The sequence below is a fragment of the Callospermophilus lateralis genome, chromosome 9, assembly GCF_048772815.1.
Source record: "Callospermophilus lateralis isolate mCalLat2 chromosome 9, mCalLat2.hap1, whole genome shotgun sequence".
Taxonomy (NCBI): Eukaryota; Metazoa; Chordata; class Mammalia; order Rodentia; family Sciuridae; genus Callospermophilus; species Callospermophilus lateralis.
In genome coordinates this window covers 18796652-18817269 of record NC_135313.1, presented here as the reverse complement: position 1 = coordinate 18817269, position 20618 = coordinate 18796652, and the positions used below count along the sequence as shown (strand labels likewise).

The window sequence follows — 20618 nt, the reverse complement described above, 5'->3', positions numbered from 1 at the left end:
CTCTGAAATGACAGAACCGGAAGGTGGAGTTGGGCCTCAGGGACAAGCAGCAAGAAGCAGCTGGATGGTGAAGCAACCTTAGGGAAACGCCAGCTCGGTGGAGAAAACACTACTAAAGATTTGGATGAGAGGCGGTTCTTTAGGAAAGGAGAGGCAGGGTGGTAGCATCACACACGCGCAAGCGCGACCTTTCCAGACACGCCCCTTACGTGCCTGCGTGCGCGTGCTGGAATCGAAGCGGAAATGGCGCCGCGGGGCCGCGCGTTTGGGCGGCGAGCGGAAGTGGGTGTGAGAGCGGAAGTGGCCGGCTAGAGCCGGGGGCTGGGCGGGGACCGGGCTTGTCGGTGAGGCTGCAGCGGTGGCGGCGGCGGCTCGGCAGGCGGGTTCAGGCTTCTGGGGCCAGGTCGGTCAGGTGGCTGGGTATCTCCACAGTCAGTGAGTGTGCGGGCCAATTTGTGCGCCTTCCCCTTCTCCCCACCCCGGTCCCTCTCCCCTTCTCCTCAACCTCCTACCCCACCCAGCCCCCCTCCTCAGGGGGCAGCAGGGCCGCTCCCTCAGTCTTTCCCTCTCTTGCCCACCCTCACCCGCCCTTGTTTCTCCTTCCCCTGCCCGGGGCAGCCGCCGCCATGATCTTGCTGGAGGTGAACAACCGCATCATCGAGGAGACGCTCGCGCTCAAGTTCGAGAACGCGGCTGCTGGGTGAGCGCGCGCCGGGGCCGGGGGTGGCGGGGGAGGTAGAGTTAACCCGAGTTAATTCCCGGTGTGGTCCAGCCCTCAGGACTTGGAGGAGAGAGATGGGGATTCCGGCAGGGCATAGGGGCTGCACCTGTGGGGTAGACGTGGGAGACTGCCGGGCGCGGTGGGGTGAGGGGAGAGATGCGTGGGGAGAGGCTGGAGCAGGGATGCGGAAGCGGCGAGTGGACTGAAGGAGCGCGCATGCCAAAGGGCAGGAGACCTGTGGGACGTTAGGACAGCAGGAGCCGCAACTCTGGCAGTAGGAGCCCATGCCTCTGGGGCGAGAAGGAAACCCCTTCCCTCTATATTCCCCGTTATTGTTGCGAACCCGGAGAGAGCCTGTTAAGGATTGGGTTGGAAGTAGTTTCAGGAATTCCCAGGACTGGAGGTGGGAAGGTGGTTCAGGTCCAGATCACCTCCGGCATTCTTGTTCCCCACCCCCACGTCCTCCAGGGAGCAGGAGGGGTAAAGACTGAAAGTAGACCCAATCTTACCCCCAGAAAAAAGCCATCTTCCTAGCTTCTCTTTCCAGATCTCTACTGTGAGAGACACTAGCCATTTTTATAGATTTATTTCTCAAGCAAAGTTAATAGTCCCTTCCTTATCTCTTTTCTGTGATTCTAATGCTCTTTCTCCACCCCCTTGCCTTTATGGTTATCTTTTAAATTTTTAAACAAAACCCTGGTCTGTGATTTCTTCTGTAGTCATCCTGGCCCAGTTACACGCTTCAGCCTCCAGAATCTATGAAGTTCATAGATAACCTTGGGACATATTCCAAGGCTACCTTCTCTGTCAGACACAAAGATGAACCGTCTCCTCCTCCAAAGCTGCTTTGCTTTTCTAATATAATATTTAAAACATGAGGTTAAGAGTTGTGTTTTAGCTTCTAATTTTTGGCCGTCTGTGACTCGTTCCTCTGCTTCATTTCCCCATCTGTGAGGATGGGGATTCACATCTTGGTTTCACAGTTAGGAAATAAATGCAAACTGTTTCTGGTGAACCGAGAACCAGAAATAGGAAAGTAAGTGCTTAAGAGATTCACTGAGGGAGAGGATTGATAGAGGGGAAATTCTACACGGTCATAAATGAACTCGTGGCTTGCAGGCATTTTTAAAAGGTACTAACCCACCACTTAAATCGAATATATTGTGGGTCCTGTCTGTTTTATAAGGTCACAGATTTTATCTATAAAACAAAGCACTACTTTCCTTGAATTAATGCATGCTTTCGGCAGTGCTGTTTCCTGCCAAGGGTTGCATTTGCTTTATTTTAGTTTGATTTCTTGCCTTCAGCGTCTCTTACCAGTCCCTTCACATCTTAATTGTTCAAGTAAATCAGCCTAGGTTCTCTTTGGGTGATTGCTATGCACATTTTTTGAGCAGTGTCACATAGGAGGAAGCTGGATTAACTTCTGCATTTTCACAACTGATCTTAATGCATTCTCAAGTCCAGACTAGTAAAGAATGAGGCCTGGGTGGTTATAAGTTGCTCCATGAGATAAATGGCTATATTTTCAAGTAGAGTCACGCCTTTTAATGTAAGAGTACATTTACATTTATTTGTATATTAATAACTTGTGATTTGATAGTATGGCATACTATTCAGAACTTTATTCTTTTTCTTTTAGAAAACTTCTTAAAAAGAGCAGCATTTCAGAGAGATTAAAGTAGGCTGTCAAGTCTATTTTAATTAGAAATTAGAATTTCGAGGACTCTTATAAAGGTAAACCTTGTAGTAGTGGTGAATATTGGTTGGGTGGTAGTAAGTTTTGTCTTTTATTCCGGCCTATTTCCCCTTTGAGATGTGACTTTGAATAAATAGGTTCAAATCATTCTGGGTGAAAATTATTTTGAAAATCTTTGAAAAGGACCATTATATTATTATATAGGTAGGATTTTCCTTTGATTACAGATGTAATACCTAGTAGAAGTTAACTTCCAAGCAAGTGTGAGTTTCTAAGCATACCAGTAAGGTGAGGCAACAGTGAAGTAGTGCAGTGTTAATCAAGGTGCATGCATGTACCAGAACTTACAGCAAGGTTGACTAGTGTGAGCATCATAAACATTTATGGGATCCTACCAATACCTAGCACCAGGCAGCAATAGAAAAAAAGGGGCCTTTCAGAGAGAGCCTGTTAGCAAAGTTACAGAGGCACCAAGGGATGAATTGTGTTGGGGTGGAGATTAGAGAAAGAAGTTAAAGAAGAGGAATCACTTAAAGGAGAAACACTGGAGGTTTGAAAGGATTTGCCAGTGTGGGAACCTGCTGGGAGAGGTCAGCTCCACCCTGTATTTTGTACTTGTCAGAATAAACCAACTAGGGAAATTATAGATCAGCATACCTTTTTCCTGAGTACACATTCCAACTCTACAATGTCCAATACAGTAGTTCGTTCTCTGCTTGTGGCTGGTTAAATTTAAATAAAAATTTTTTAGAAAGTAAAATTGAGTTCCTCAGTCACATTTCTAATTGCCATATGTGGATAGTAGCTACTGTTTTTGGACAGTGTGGATATAGAACATTTCCATTATTACAGAAAGTTCTATTGAATGGCACTGATCTAACTACCAAAAATGAATGCTTGAGATAGTCTTTTGTTTGTTTATTTTTTTTTTCTGGACTACTGGGGTGAACCCAGGGCCTTGTGCATACTAGGCAGATACTCTACCAGTATTACATTCCCAGCCTTTCTAAGATGGTCTTGAAAGTTCTTTTATGGTAAATACTTCAGAATACCATTGCACTAATTTCCTTTAGAGGTTAATTTTTTAATGATGCCTCTCAGATCATTTTGCTGAATCTTCTTGCCTTGACCTTTTACTAAAAGTCTTGATTTCGGGCTGGGGATGTGGCTCAATCGGTAGCGTGCTCACCTGGCATACGTGCGGCCCGCGTTCGATCCTCAGCACCACATAAAACAAAGATGTAGTATCTGCCAAAAACTAAAAAATAAATATTAAAAAAAAATTCTAAAAAATAAATAAAAGTCTTGATTTCTTTTAGGGTAAAGCAGTTCTGTCATGTACACTATCTAAGAATATATCAGGTCACAATTACCTTTTAATTTAGAGGTAGTTCTGGCAAAGCTTAAGATTCATTCCAAATAAATTTCTTCTTTTTCCTACCACAATGCTGCTACCATTATAGCTAGCTTAATGGAACTATCTATGTGTTCTCACAAAGGAATGATTATTAGTAAATTGTCTTCCTGGAAGCCTTACAAACTAACAAAATGTGACTGATTAAAAAGCTATACCCAACACTGCAAATAACATCCTATACAGGTCTTACCAACAGCATAGCCTTTTCATTTAGAAATTCTTACCCAGACCCACAATTAAAGCAGAAGTAATTTGGCAAATTAATTAAATTCTTTTGTTGCTGTGTACACATCAAGAACCTTTTCAGCCTCAAAAGCAAGGCCTGTCAAGTTAGCTGCAGTCTGGAGTTCAGAACCAAGGAAATGCTGTCAGATGCGAATTGCTGTTGATTTTAAGTGCCTGCTGGCTCCTTGCCACGCAGCCTGTGCATATTATGGAGAGCTGTGGTTCTGTGAGGGGGAGTGAAGCTCAGTAAGCAAGCAGTGCCAATTGGGGTGGGCGAGGACTGTGGGAGGAGAAATTTTAGAAAGGAATAAATTAAATCTTGCTGATACCTTGTTCTCAGTCCCAGATATGCTGCATATGTCCACAGAGAGTCAGACTGGTTTAAAGTGAATCAGAATTAGGACATTGTTTAAGCAGTTAGAAGAAGTAGGATGTAGTTGGTCTTTTTACAGGACATTATAGCTAGCATACCTGCTGCCTGTCCTCTGGCCTCCTTGGGATCATGTTGGGTATGAAGCCCCAGAGTTACACTCAGCCAAACCTTATGTGTACAGGGCTAGGACTGAAAAGTCATCGTTGTTTCCCCAGCATCCTCAATATGTATATAGTCAGCTCAATAGAGTGTTTTCTTGAAGGAATAAATGAAGCCACATAGAATGATTATTGATTTCATTAAAAGATTATCACTCTTCTGACACTTTTAAAAATCTCTTTGTTCTCCATATTTTGAGATATAGCTTAGCAAAGAAGAGAACTACTCCTTATCTAATATGATGCACTTCATAGGCTTTCCTCACAAAGAATAATGTTAGCCTTATAGAGGATTTAAGAGTAATCAGAGTGAGCTGAATGCAATATTCCCTCTAATTCAAGACATAGACTGGATAACTCGAAGAGGGACACAAATGCTCCAGGGGGAAGTTGGATCCTAGGATGCATTTAGGAATGAAAACTGCAGAGTCCTTAATGAAAAAAAGGATTAGCTAATACACTTGCCAGGAGTTCTTTGTTGACTGATCATTGACATTCCAGAAGCTTCTTTAGAAAAAGAATAGAAATTTTTTTCTAAGGAATTTTAAGAATAACTCAAAAGAATAATTTGCCCAGCACAATAGTGCACACCTGTAATCCCAGCTAATTGGGAGGCTGAGGCAGAAAGATGGTAAGTTGGAGACCAGCCTAGGCAATTTAGCAAGATCCTGTCTCTCTTTTTTGGTACTGGGAATTGAACTCAGGGGCACTTGACCACTAAGCCACATCCCCAGCCCTTTTTTGTATTTTATTTAGAGACAGGGTCAAACTGAGTTGCTTAGCGCCTCGCTTTTGCTGACGCTGGCTTTGAACTCATGATCTTTGTGCCTCAGCCTCCCAAGTTCCTGGGATTACAGGGGTACACCACGCCCGGCAGATCCTTTCTATTAAAAAAGACTGGAGGGGTAGCTCAAAGGTAGAGTGCCTCTGAGTTTAATCCCTAGAACCAAGAAAAGAAAAGAGCTTGAAGTCCCTCTGAATAAATTGAGCATGTTTTAATATCTTGGGCTATCTAATCAGTGACTTAAGGACCATCCAGCTGGCTTGTTCTAGGATTCAACAGTCTGACACTAATAGGAATCTTATTTCTTCTTGTACCACTGCTAACCAACTCCTGATTCTGAGTGCTACCAGTCCTGAAACTTCTCCTAACCACAACTTCACAGTCTAGTCTCCTCTGATTCTATTTGAGGAGAAAAAAAAAAAAAAAAACAAATTTTCTGATATTTTGTGAACGAGGCGCCATGTTAATATATTTTAACACAATTTTTAAATTTCAAAAAAATGTATCTGTGTGAAAATATAGTAGATCCATTTAGAATCAAAAAACTGGGTTGGGAGCATATAGACATTGAGTAACTACTGTGTATTAAGGACTTTTTTGTGCTTCTGTCCTTGTTGTTCCTGGTCTTCTTTACCATATGGCGCAGACAGAACATATCATATTTGTATGGCCCAGTTAGGTAAATAGCCTGGCCTAAAGATCCTGCCATTGGCTACTTTAAAGGCTGTGGGGATCATTATCTCTGTATATCTGTGATTTAGTCATGAGACACTGGTTGGGAAACTTTGTTGAACATAACATCATCTCAGTTAGGATTCGCGACAGCCCGTGAGGAAGGTGTTTTTATCCTCAGTGATAAAGAGGAACTTGAGGCTCAACCACTTTTTAGTATCATTGCCTGTGACCGGTCACATAGCCAGTAAGTGACAGAACTTGGAACCATCAACTCTGACGGTCTTACTTTTTCTGTAATTAAACTCACCCCCTATATCTGAAATATATTTACTGTTCTACCATTTAGCAAATGGTAGAACAGTAAATATCTTTTTGGCCTATTAAATTATATTCTTCCCTTGGAGACCAGTTTGTATCTACTCTTCTGTGCCATAGTTTTAAACCACGAAAGATAACAACCAACACCTAGTTCTAGGACCGAGAAACAATCCTGTTAATAGTAGGTTCCACCCTGAGCAGTCTCCATGTGGGAACATGGAGTTTCCAGATCTCTAACTCCCAGATGACTTCTGAAGTCTCCTTTGACCTAATTGTGTCCTTGGCAGCCTTTCTTCTTCAAACCTTTTGTTCAGCCATGAATAGTAAACTAAAATATTAATAGCAGTGACTTAACAGATATTCCTAAATCACATAGCAAACCACTTGGGATCAATCTTAGCAACTTTTCTCAGTGGGAATCTATGCTCAGGGTATTTTACGTCGGGGGGGCGGGGGGGGGCTTGGAGTCGAATGTTTTGGGGGGGAGAACCTTTGGAGTCAAATGTTTATAGCCTGGAACCATAAGATTCTTTATTTATAGTTGATTTTTCTCTTCGAAAGAGGGAGAGTAAGAAATTTAGCCCTTTCTTGACTGAGGTAAAGCCAAAAGGTTAAAGGGTGGGTGTGGGGGTGAGTAACCATCTATGAAGTTGTGGACTTTTTTTTTTTTTTTTTGCAATGTGGACTTCTATAAACTCTGAATCTTCAGCACTGCTAGCCTTCTCCAGGAAAAATGTTTTGTGCATCTTCCCCTTGGACATCGTTTTAATTTTTATCATTCAAATGGGCCATAGATTAATGTTGCCATTTCTTTGTTTTGTACTTTTGTTTCTAGAGGTGAGGAATGATTGTTCTTTGTCCTTATTTCCTGGCTACAGTTTCAAAGTGAAAGATCAGAGGCGATTTACATTTTCTTTTCTTTTTTTTTTTAAACGATTTACATTTTCATCTAACTCTTTTCTCACATTCTAAACCCACAGCCTTTCCATAAATTCACTGGATATGCTAACCCAGCACACATTTATTGTCACATATGTATGACTTTGGAACCTTCTCCTTTTTTTAAACTTGCGGTACTGAGCATTAGAGCCAGGGCCTTGCATGTAAAGCAAGCAATCTACTACTCAGCTACATCCCCAGTCCTTTTTATTTTTATTTTGAGGCAGTGTCTCACAAAGTTCTTAAGGCTGGCCTCAAACTTGGTGATCCTGGGTAGCTGGAAATATAGCGTGCCATTGTGCTTGATTAGGGTGGAACGTTGTATTACTATTTATGTAGGTTGATTTTTTTTCCCCCAACAGGATTTACATCCTAAATAGAAACCAATTTTTTGAAAGATGTTGTTTAGCTTCTGCATCAGCTTTTTAATAATCATGTTACCTAGTATTTTTTAATACCATGTTGCCTAGTCCGTTATTTCCCTAGAGAGCAAATCTGTCTTGTTTCTTTCACAAGTGAGAGAGCAGAAAGAGCATAAAAGATACGTACTTGACTGAGAGGTCTTAAGCAAGTTGTACAAAATTAAATGTGGAGGGGCTGGGGTTGTGGCTCAGCGGTAGAGGGCTCATTTTTCATGTGCGAGGCCCTGGGTTTGATCCAAATAAAATAAAGGTATTGTGTCCAACTACAACCAGAAAATAAATATTTTTTAAAAATCTGGAATACGTCCATGCTGTCTATTAGCTTATAAAACAAAGCAAGATCACTCGAGTTCTGGGAAGCTAGCTGCTAAAGCAGTAGCATCATCATTGATTTACTACTATTGGCTTTTTAAAGAAAAGGAGAAGATGTAAACAATTTTTCACTGGGGGGATAATTAACCATTATTGTTCATAGATAGTATGTATGTCATGCTTTCTAGGTAATAACAAAATTTGTCAGATAGAAGTGTGTGTGCCAGGCTAAGAAAAAGTAACAGGTAGTTAATTTTTGTTGCTTCCCAATTCTTTCAGGTCTGACCTCTTGTTTTATATGTAGTAGTTCTATGAGGTTAATGGGAACATGGGTATTCTCCCATTTTATAGACAAGATGAGAAAACAGGGTGTAAGGATGTTAATTTGTCCCAAAACATGAGCATGAAGAAAAAGCTAGAAAAGGTGTTGACTATTCTCAGGGATTTCAGTGTTATTTTGTGCTATACTCTCTATAAGCACAGAGCTAAGATTTCAAAACAAAAGTAAGGTAGAACCAGAGAGGGATTCATAAAGGAGAGTGTTAAGTATTTTGGTGATGTGAAGAGCAGGGAAGGATATGTGGAAGACTTGCAGATGGTCCTTGAAACAGAACATAACTTACTGTTTTGTTTTATGGCCCCAAATCATCCTTTCACTTTAAGCAAATTAAAAATCATTCTACATTATACTTAGCCATTTTCTGGTTGAATTTGTTGCCCCCATCACCACCCTGAGGGGGCATTGACCAAAAGATGTTGTTTCGTAGTTCACATATATATGTTCTCCGGATTCAGAATTGAAAGTGAACACTGATCATGGTAAGAGATTACAAACAACAGGTTAAAAAAAAAAAAAAAATAGCTGTCCTTTTTTTATTTTCTACTTTAAGCAAGTCCAAAGGTTCAGGTATACAAATGAATTGTATACTCTATTTAACAGTAAGCCTGAGGTTTATACAGAATGGTCTAATTGTAAGTAAAGCACAGGAACTTTTCCTAGTCCCCTTGAATGCAGCAGTACAGTTAACTGAAAGCCTTTTTGTTTTGTCTTACAGAAACAAACCAGAAGCAGTAGAAGTAACATTTGCAGGTAAGTGTCTTTCAAACTATTAAGAAAAGATACATAGAAAATAAAATTGTTCCTAAAATAATAAGCTCTGATATCTTGGATTCTGTCCCTTGATTGTCAAGTCTTTTTGATTCTTTTGGTGTTTGATTTTTATTGAGAGTCAGGGAAGTCAAAGGATTTCATCCAGGAGTGCTTTACCATTGAGTTAGATCTTCAGCCCTTTTTATTTTGAGGCAGGGCCTCACTATGTTGCTGAGGGTTTTCCTAAGTTGCTGAGGCTGAACTCAAATTTATTTATGATCCTCCTGTTTAAGCAATTAGAGTCACTGAGATTGCAGGTATGCACCACTGCACCCAGCTGAGGTCTTTATTTTAGATGACCACTTCATGGATTTGATTATTTGACAACTGACTTTGGAGTTTGGTAAACTATATAAGATTACTTGTGTCTTAGAAGTTTGGGGTTCATTTTGTAAGTAAGTTCTTTTTAATTTGGAAGTTTCACAGTATTATCTTCTAGTAGCCATTGTCTTAGTGTACCAAATATAGAGTTGTGGGGAGACAAGAGCATGCTAGAACCTTCCTTGTTCAAGTCAGAGATAACGTTGCTTTCTATTACCTGTAAAGAATTGTATATTGAGGGCTGGGGTTGTGCCTCAGTGGCAGAGTGCTCGCCTAGCTTGCATGAGGTACTGGGTTCGATCCTCAACACCACATAGAAATAAAATATTTGAAAAAAAAAAAAAGAATTGCATATTGATACAACTCTCTTGCTCTTTGAACTTTAAGGACTTTTATGATCACTCTTTATAAAGTACAAGTGCTTGACTAGATGATCTTGAAAGACTTCTAGAGTTCTGAAGTGCCATGTGTGGCTTGGACAGCAGACACTATCTCTGTCCTCTCCTACTAACTAGCAATGTAAGATCTCCCTTTGATTCTCTTTCCAGCTGTCTGTGCAATGGCACTCAGCACCTAGCTTCAGAATTACACAGACTAAATCAGTCTACTGTAGTGCAGGAAGACAGCACCTGAAAAGGGCATAGGCCCATAGATGAGAAGAGGCTTAAATGATAATCATATGCAGTAATAGATCTTCTTGGGTAAAACAGTAATGTTTACAGAATTTTTGAGACAATTGGCTGGATATTTAATATTAAGAAATTATTTTTAAAATTATGCCTAACATGGTATTTTTTTTTAAGAGAGTGAGAGAGGAGGGAGGGAGGGAGAGAGAGAGAGAGAGAGAGAATTTTTTAATATTTATTTTTTTAGTTCTCGGCGGACACAACATCTTTGTTGGTATGTGGTGCTGAGAATCGAACCCGGGCCGCACGCATGCCAGGCGAGCGCGCTACCACTTGAGCCACATCCCCAGCCCCCAACATGGTACTTTTTTTAAAGAGAGAGAGAGAATTTTTTTTTAATATTTATTTTTTAGATTGCGGCAGATACAACATCTTTGTTTGTATGTGGTGCTGAGGATCGAACTCGGGCCACACGCATGCCAGGCGAGCACACTACCACTTGAGCCACATCCTAAGCCCCTAACATGGTATTTTTAAAAATCAGACCTGCCACTTAACTACATCCTCAGCCCTTTTTTATTTTGAGACAGTGTCTCTCTAAGTTGCTGAGACTGACCTCGAACTTGTGGTCCTTCTGCCTCAGCCTCCAGAGTTGCTGGGATTACAGGTGTGCACCATGCACCACCATTCCCAGCTTTTTTTTTTTTTTTTTTAATAGTTTATCTCTTGAAGATATGTTCTGGAGTATACATGGGTCAAATGGCATGATGTCTAGGATTCACCTCAAAATAAATCATTGGGGAGGGGTCTGAATGAAACAACATTGGCACCCTTGGGCTCAAACTCCAGTACCAGAAAAAAAAAGCATTACAATAGAAGTGTTGGGGGGGGGGGTGTTGTTGTTGTTGTTATTGTTGGCTTTGGGTTTCTTTGAGATTTTTTTTAAAAATTCCCTTAGCACCGAGCTGTGGTTAGGGTAAGAAAAGCTTTGGCACTGAGCAAATCTGTGCCGTTGTTTCTGCTGACTTCCCACAGACTTCATTTTACTTATATGCCTGTATATCAGAAGTCTTCTTTATGGCCTGCTCTAAGGTAGGTACTTAGATTATTTCCTATTCTCAGGGTAAGAAATCTTTCTTACTTTCCTCACAGATTTTGATGGGGTCCTCTATCACATTTCAAATCCTAATGGAGACAAAACGAAAGTGATGGTCAGTATTTCTTTGAAATTCTACAAGGAACTTCAGGCACATGGTGCTGATGAGGTAAGAGTTCCACATCATTTTCCTTAGGACTTTTGTTTCTTCTTCATATTTTGTGGGCAGCTTGCCACTCTTAGAAGATCCATGACCCTAAGTCACCCTCATGGGCACCAGCTACTCCATATAGCTTGCCCACCCAACCATTTCCCATATGACTCCATTTCGTATAATCATGTAAAGAAATGTTTTCTAGAAAAGGTTTTGGTTCTTTATTTGCTTGCTTTTTATAATGGAGAGATAAAGATGTTCTTTAACCAAAGTTTAATGACTTTAGGGATTTACCTTTTTTTAGATAACAAAGGATCAAGATTTTATAAAAGCAAAACACCTTAGTTCTCCAAAAACAGAGCAAAGAATATGTTCATGACTAGTACAAAAGTAGCTACCAGAAGAATGAGACAGGTTCTATTCTATTTTTATCACATTAGCAAGGCAGCTATATAATCAAGGCTTAAATTTTATACTCTTAGTTTCTTATTCTGCAAATTTAGGTACAAATTATTGCCCTTTAAGTTAAGTTGCTGTTCTTTAGAGTTGGCTTCTTTAAATACCTCTTCTTCCTTACAACTATTTTAGGAGAAACAAGAAATGTCCAAGCCTTGTGAAATTCTTGATGGCCATACCTGATATACTGCTGTCTTGCAGTAGCTGAAGTAGTAGGTTTGGTTCCTGTTGAACTGTAGTTGTTCTAGGGAGAGCCATTTATGGAAGAAAGAAAACGCTGTTACACCAGTGTGCACACATTGTGGTTGGGTCTCAAAGCAGGAAGTATGACTCAGTTCCTGAATCAGTTTTCAAACTTCTTAGTTTTAACAAACTAGACTCGCCTTACTCTTTTGAATGAAGATATAGGAAATCAATAAATATTTCCTTTCTAAAATCGAATAGTAGCTTTTGAATAATTTTAAAATTAAATAATGAAAGTCTCTTTGTAAAGGAGTATAGTCCAAAACTTAATAAATATTTTGATATAAAAACTAAAATTGGTCTTAACTAAAGGGAATTCCAGTAGCCACAGATAGTCACTTCCCTTAGTTATTCACATGCAGTTGATTTGCCCAGTTCCAGGAAAGAAGGAACATTTATAGAATTTGGATTCAGGGTACTTTAAGAGGAAGACCTAGTCTTGTAAAGTTGGTAACTAATTCTTCTCACCAGATAAAGAACACAAGTAAACAAGACAACTGCTTGAAGGAAGTGTTGAACATTTGAACAGATAACTAAAAAGTTGTATAATCATTTTTCCATAGACAACCCTTTCTAAAAAGCGAGGTGCCGTAATAATCCTGGAAGAGAATGCAGCATTGAAGTAGTTGTTTTGTTTTGCACACGCTAGCAAGCACTCTTCCACCAAGCTTCTTCCCCACCTCCTGAACTAGATGTCTTAAATTTTCTTTCCATTCCTTGCTTTGCTTACAATGGAACTACAGAACATATTGCTATTCTTGTCTCTACCAGAAGGGTCAAAGAACCAGCCCCACCCACTCAAGTGGGTGGAGTAAGTAATGTTAAGTGTTGGAACTGAGTGCACAGTAAATGGCTCCCTGCCTTGGTTGAACAGTGACCAGCCTGTGATAACCACAGGAAGCTTGTTACTTTGTCATAGGCCCATTTTAAAAGGCTTTTTAATCCGCCTTCGCTGCTGTGTGGGAACATTAACAGTGATGAGTGACAGGTTGCCTCCATCCATCTCCTGGTGTCAGATTGAGAGAGATGGCACAAATTTAAATGTGAATCATAGTTAAAAATGCAAGTGAAGTAATAGGGAATGGCTGGTAAAGCCAAGGAGAGTGTGCAGAGGAGTTGAAAAGGGTATAAACCTGACTCTAGTAATGACTGAGTAAACTTAGAGTTAAACTAAATTGAAGGAACTGTGGTTTCTCACACATCTGATTTCCCCTTCCTCCAAGTACCCCTAAGTAACAGTAGTATGCAGTGCAGAATTGTAACTCAGAGATAGCACAAACTCTTATGGATGTGGATATTACTTTTCCCCAAAGCCTTTAGGAGAAGTGGCACATGGGACACCTGAAGGTCAAATACTGTATGCCACAATAAACTCTGTGCCTTTGAATCTATCCCTTCAGTTCCTATCTGTAAAAGATCCCTCATAGTGTCCATATGATCACTAACTAGGAACTACATATGGCATTACTTAACCTGTTACCTTTAACAATGTGATCATGGACCCATGCTATAACCCAAATTTTCAGATTGGAAATTTCTTCTAGCTATTGGAAAATAGCTAGAAAGTTTATTATTAAATAAATGTGTAAAATACTAGGAAATAATTGTACAGTGGACTATTTGCAGGCCATTTCTAAGACATTTCTAAAGAATATTTAAGCACAGGCATAAACTTGTGGATATAGTTCAGTGGTAGAATGTTTGCTTAGCATGTGAGGTCCTGGATTCAATCTCCAGCACCCCCCCCAAAAAAAAATGGGCTATTGGAGAAGAACCTCACTGTTTAATAATTTTTCAAATGGAACATAAAATATATGGTTTATTCCTAGGTTTATACTAGATAGTCCATTGCACGTAGATGAAAAGAAAAACACTATTCCTTCAGATGGTTATTGCTCTGCTGAGCACACAACTGTGAATAAGACAAGGGCCTGCTTACATGGAGCAGGACTCGGTGCTACCTGTGTTTACAGTGCTTTTCTGTGGCTACTAAAATTCTACTAAAAACACAAAAGCTTGTGTTTTTCATTTTTAATTTTGTAATTCAGCATAGATTAAATACTCTTTAGTATCCCAAAAATACTAAAGGCTTATTTATGGTGAGAGAGGTAAGAAATTGACTGGCTGTCTGTTGACAAAATTCTGCAGCCTGTGTTATACTACTGAGTTTTAGTGTATTGGCCTCATTTTTATATTGCCCTTACCTTCTAAGGAATACTGATGACATCCTTCCTCCCATAAGTTTTTAATGGGCTTTAGTCATTATTCCAAGTCTAAAAAGTACAAAGACTGCTAAATGCTGAAAAGCTTATTAGATTGTTACTGACTTGAACAGCTACTTTTTTTTTTAATACTTATTTTTTAGTTATAGGTAGACACAATGTTTTTGCTCTACTCTATGTGGTGCTGAGGTTCAAACCCAGTGCCTCACGCATGCTAGGCGAGCGCTTCACCTCTGAGCCACAACCCCAGCCCAATAGCTACTTCTTTTGTTTCTCCGAATAGCGGCTTGTCCACTGCTTGATGTACCCCATACAACTTTTAAGTCAGAACCATGCCTTCCAAAATAAAAAGCATGTCTCCTTAACCATATAATTTGAGAAGCAGATTCCATCAAGAGAAGTAGTCTTACTGACAGAAAAAATATGAAGATGTAAAGGGGGGCTTTGGTTTTGTCATTTACTTAAAAAAAAAAAAAAAAAACTACGAGCAGTAAGTATTGGTTTGGGGGCAAAGCCAGATAGAGTGCCACCAACTTGTTGAACCAGTTATTAGTAACTGAGATTCCATTAACTACTGTCCTGTCTTAAAAGCTTTTTATGAGCTAAATAAATTTAAGATTAGCAGGCTAACAGAAATTAGTTTCCAACAATCCTGTTTTTATTTGTTCATCCGGGTTGTGGCTTGGCGTACATTTAGTTGGTAACTACCAATCTATTCTCTATGATAGCAATTGTCATCCTTCTGCTCTCTCAAAACCAAAAGATGATTGAGTGCAATGCAAAATATGAAGGAGAACAGAGTATCAGAGTCTAATCAAATCTTTGAAAGATAGCTCCTAAACTAATCCAGTTTTAAGAGGCACCTCTTTGGTGACTTAGATAAATTTGCTTCCCCTTCTAGCTTTCCACTTGCCAAATAAAAGTTAAAAAGAATGCTAGCTGAGAAGAACTTGTCAAGTACTTTGAGCCTCAGAAATATAAAAATTATCATGGGCTTTGGATTGACTTTTTTTTTTTCCCCCTCCTAGTTATTAAAGAGGGTGTACGGGAGTTTCTTGGTAAATCCGGAATCAGGTATGTAGTCATGTGAGCAACTATGAAATAACATGAAGAGACATGTCATGTTTGTATTATGATTTTCCTAACCAAAGGATTTTATTTAAATACTATTCATTTGTCTGCAGAGGCCCAGTCCTGGTTCCACTTCCTCCATAAAAGTAACCTTTAAAGCAGTCTGTTTACGGGTACATAGTGGAGTGTGCAGAATTCATGTTTATTATTAGCATTTTCTTGATGGGGCTAAAAATGGTTCTTCCTTAATCTTTCAGCTAGGGGGCCACCTCTATTGAGTATGGTGATTAAAATGTCTTTTAAGAAGACAAATGAGCAAATATTGATTCCACTCACAGCCCCTGGCAATACCTTTCCCTGTACACTGCATATTTGGAGAAGAAATAGAAATATTCATTAACACTATTTTCAAGTAACAAAAATGTCAGCCCCCTCTTCAATCCATTTTTCTGAGAGATGATAGATGTGTTTCTTTGAAGAAATTGAAATGCACCATGCCATTCATGAGTAATACAGCTGTGTTCTTTTGCTTTAAAGGAGGTTTAAAGTGTAAAGACAGAATAGCATTTTTAACCCCTGCCATTGGGTCAAATGGCATGCCTCGCTTAGAGGGTTTAGCAGGGTCCCAGAGTGAGATCCACATAGTAGGATCATTTGAAGATAGTATTTATTCCTCAAATATTGTTACTTTATACCTTGACTGATAAACTGTTCTGAGAAGGAAGGTCTCTGTTTGTGTGTCTCCTATTCTATTACCAAGAGTTACTTTGGCTAGTTTTTGTTCCCCAGACCCCCTTAAAATTTGATAAATTCACAACATGACTGCCTCCTGCCCCCATTAGAATTTATATCTCCTATATTTTTGCTTTGGGGGGGGGACTAATAAAGGTGCCTTTGGAATGTGCCATGTTACTAGGAATATTTGTGGGTGAAGTTTTTGTTTTGAGAGGCTGCCAGGGATCAAACCCAGGGCCTCACATGTTAGGCAAGTCTCTACAAGTGCTCTACCACTGAGCAACATTCTGGCCTATGGATGGAAGCTTTTGGAGTCCATAAAGAACACTGAAAAAAAAATTTTTTTTTCATCTTTCATACATTTGATTCAAGTGAGTTATGCACTTCCATTTTTACCCCAAATACAAATTGCAGAATCACATCAGTTACACATTCACAATGTTTACATAATGCCATATTAGTGACTGTTGTATTCTGCTGCCTTTAAGAACACTGAAATTTGTTAATCCTCAAATTAATGTAACAAATGTATCACAGAAATACAAACCAAGATAAATAACACTGTAGGCTTGAGGAATCCAGAGTTTAACAGAGAGAAATAAACAAACAAACAGATCTAGAACATATATTGGAATTCTTAGGCATGCTTGTCACAGCCAAGATCCCAACATAGGGAGTTGGTGTTTCTCTCCCTTGGTCTTCTCTTCCATCTCTTGCTATAGCACAAATATTGCTAGATTGCAGACCCGGAGTTCCTATAAGTATAAAGTATAAACATGTGAAAGTAGCATCTTTTCTTCACTTTGTTTATTGGATTTACTAAGGCAAGTTTAGAAAACTCAACTGGCTATAATAGATTGTTACTTTTCTTCATTCTCAGTATGTCCTATTCATGTAAGAAGTCTTAAAATTTAAGGTTACACTTTAGTTATGGTTTTATTTGATTTCATAGACCCAGCAAATCTCTATTTGCTTGGTTTTCAGGTGCACAAAATGTGGCAATGATTACTGTTATTTAATACCAGAATGCCACAAATATGCTAAGAATTACCTAGAATAGATTTACATGGCCTATGCTCACAAAGAGAGTAGATCAGCAAAAAAACATAGATCTTAGGAATGCTCTTGGGAAAAAATAAAATAGTGTATATAAGTTTGAGATTTTCAGAATTTTAAGATCAATACAGTTCTAGTTAAATTATTTCAATCAGTTGCCTAGAATGTGAAATGATCCTCAGTGATGTACTGATACTCTTACAAAAACATATATAGGCTTTTGGGCACTTATTAGTCACTTGATTATATAATCAAGTGGTCCCAGCCCTGTTTTCTGGAATCTGTAGTCCACATGCCATAAGAGGCAGAATGTTCTATTGATCAGCAAACTGATTTGAGTTCTTTTCTGTCCTATTTATTGATGACCTGCTATGTTCCAGGTATTTAAATACTATATATTCTTTTAATATTTACAGTAGTCTCCTCCATTTACTTACACCTTTTTTTAATAGATGTGGGAATTGCCCAGGTTAGGCAATTTTCCGAGGTCACAAGGCAGCAAGGCCAAGTTTGGACCCCGTTCTGTTCAGCTCAAAATAGAGCCTATACTAGTCTGTCATGCTGCTGCATTTGGCAAATCACTGCTCCTTTGAACCTCTCTTTCCCTCTATAAAATTAGAATAACCTTATCTGGCCTGCTGTCAAAGAATTATTGCAGAAATCAAATGCAGCAAAGTGTTTTTAAAAGAACTTTGAAATTTTTACAATATATACAAATAAAAGCTATGGGGAATGTATATATGAGCAGACACTTGGATTTGCTTCCTTGTCTCCTTTCAAAAAGGGTTTGCAATAGCATGTTAAAAGGATGTATTTTATTGGAAAGACACCCAACTCTGACAATGTTGGCACATCAAACCAGCAGAAAAAGATTATGTAGTTCATTATAAGTCAACATCATGTATGGTTTCTTTTGCAGCACTCTCAGGAACACTAAATTTCTAATCAAATTTTCTAGATTTTGACTTCCATTCCGTGTTTATAATATCTTTGATATTGGTCCAAATTTTTGCTTAGTGGGGTTTTCTTTTTATTTGTTTTAATTAGTTATACGTGCCTAGTGTTTTTTAATTAGCTATAAATATTTACAGGGATTTTACAAGAATTAATTTTTTATGGAATTGGCCAACATTCTCCCCTTGGTGAAAACTATAAACACTGAGAGAAAGTGAAATATCATCAGAACCTGAAAAGTTTTTTGTTATTATTGCTGTAGATTTGTTTTGTTTTTGTTTTTAATTCCTCTAGTCTGTGTTTGCTTGAGAGATTTGGTTTCTTTACAGGAGGTTTTTGTTTTTAATGTGGCTGCTGGGTGATATTTTCCCCCTCCAGGATACAATGTCTCTTTGCTATATGACCTTGAAAATCTGCCTGCATCCAAGGATTCCATTGTACATCAGGCTGGCATGTTGAAACGAAATTGTTTTGCCTCTGTGTTTGAGAAATACTTCCAATTCCAAGAAGAGGGCAAGGAAGGAGAGAACAGGGCAGTTATCCATTATAGAGATGACGAAACCATGTGAGTATAGAATTTGGTCTTAAAACCTGTTTGTGGCTGTTACACCAGAATGGTACTTAGTGAAAGAAATATAGTGTGATCAGACTTAAACTCTATCGTATTTATCCCCCTGAAATGCTTTTCTCGTGCTATTTTTTTCTTTTTCTTCTTTTTTTAAATTTGTTCTTTTTAGTTATACATGACAATAGAGTGTATTTTAACATACATACATGGAGTATGACTTCCATTCTTGTCATTGTACATGACATAGAGTTACACTGGTGGTATATTCATACATGAACATAGGAGTTTTGGCATTGGCTTATTTCACTTAGCATGATAGTCTCTAGTTCCCTCTATTTGCCTACAATGCCATAATTCCATTCTTTACGACTGAGTAATATTCCATTGTGTGTATGTACAACATTTTCTTTATCCATTCATCTGTTGAAGAGCCACCTACGTTGATTTCGTAACTTGGCTATTGTGAGTTGAGCTGCTATAAACATTGATGTGTCTTATACAATTTCTTAAACCATGATGTAGATGGTAGGGGGGAAAATAGTCTACTTTTCCTAATCTTCATATATTCAGAGTGAACAAAAGATGAAAAGAAAATGCCAGGCTTTCCTTTAAGGCATTAATATTATGAGTCCTGTTTAAGAAAATAGCCCTGAGCTAGGTGTGGTAGCTATTAGACCTGTAATCCCTAGGACTCCAGAGACTGAGGCTGGAGGATTAATAATAGTTCAAAGCCAACTTAAGAGAGACTAACAGATCATTAGGCAGCATAAGCTGACCATAAGTTAAGTGGCATTCTGAGAATCACTAACTCTAGATTCCATGTCATCCCTGATAATAATAAAATCTACTTTTGATGATTTACACTTCCTGCCTCTTAGGATGCATTTATTACACTGACTTTGTTGGCCACAAATACTAGTCTCTTGGCATGCCTTTGCTTTATGGATTCAGGGATTCCAAAACTTAAAAACTGTAGTCGTCTTTACTTGTAGATGAAGTTATTTTCTTTCCTTTTTTTTTTTTTTAAGATGACCTTATTGCCAGAACCCCCTTCTGATTCTGTACTTAACTCTCCTTGATTTTGTTCTTTTCAGGTATGTTGAATCTAAAAAGGACAGAGTCACAGTAGTCTTCAGCACAGTGTTTAAGGATGACGACGATGTGGTCATTGGCAAGGTGTTCATGCAGGTATGAAGTGGACATCTTGGGGAAAAACAACGGCATGGTGACTTACATCTTTGCACCAAAACACTGCAAGCATAGAAGTAAGAACCAGCAGCTCTGTTGATGTTGGAACTTGTTGAAGATTTAATACCCTCAACCAAACTCACTGAATGTTATATTTTAGTGGTTTCAGCCTTGTAGGACAGGGCAAGAGGGTGAATTGGGTATTAAACATACTAACCATGACTAAATGTTAAGTATCCTTCCTATCATGGAGTCTTAGATCTAAATCTTTGGTCACATTTCCTCAGATTCTTAACAAGGTCTATTCTTGGCATGTATTGTTGTACAGTCTTTTAAGCATGGTCTGTGGTAGCCAGATATAGTGGTGCATGCCTGTATCCCAGCAGCTCAGGAGACTGAGGCAGGAGGACCGTGAGTTCAAAGTCAGCCTCAGCAAAAGCAAGGTGCTAAGCCACTCAATGAGACCCTGCCTCTAAATAAAATAGAAAATAGGGCTGGGGATGTGGTTCAGTGGTCGAGTGCCCCTGAGTTCAATCCCCAGAACCAAAAAAAAAAAAGAAAGGTGTATGGTAAATTCTTAAGTAGTAGACCACTGCATTCATAGATGAAGTTGTTGACCTGGTAAAGAGGCTCAGCTTGAGTTGGAATCACTGTAGAATGCCTTCCTAAGAAATTGTGCTTCTGCCAAAAAGAGTAATGGTGTGTGTTAGGACACTTTGTGATTGGAGTTTTGGT

The 20618-nt window shown here is 39.1% G+C and overlaps 1 protein-coding gene across 2 annotated transcripts in view; it reads left to right on the top strand.

Moving 5' to 3' along the window:
• Positions 1-307: 307 nt before the first annotated feature.
• Positions 308-20618, top strand: part of Arpc2 (actin related protein 2/3 complex subunit 2) — a 30535-nt gene continuing 10224 nt past the window's right edge. The window contains exons 1-7 of one of the 2 annotated variants that reach the window (XM_076866861.1): positions 308-403; positions 619-700; positions 9099-9133; positions 11293-11405; positions 15340-15385; positions 18506-18692; positions 19790-19883. In XM_076866861.1, coding sequence (XP_076722976.1) covers positions 627-700; positions 9099-9133; positions 11293-11405; positions 15340-15385; positions 18506-18692; positions 19790-19883 — 549 coding nt within the window. In that variant the 5' untranslated portion in view covers positions 308-403; positions 619-626. Of the gene's footprint in view, positions 436-618; positions 701-9098; positions 9134-11292; positions 11406-15339; positions 15386-18505; positions 18693-19789; positions 19884-20618 lie in introns of both variants that reach the window. The other variant, XM_076866862.1, reaches the window with a different exon arrangement.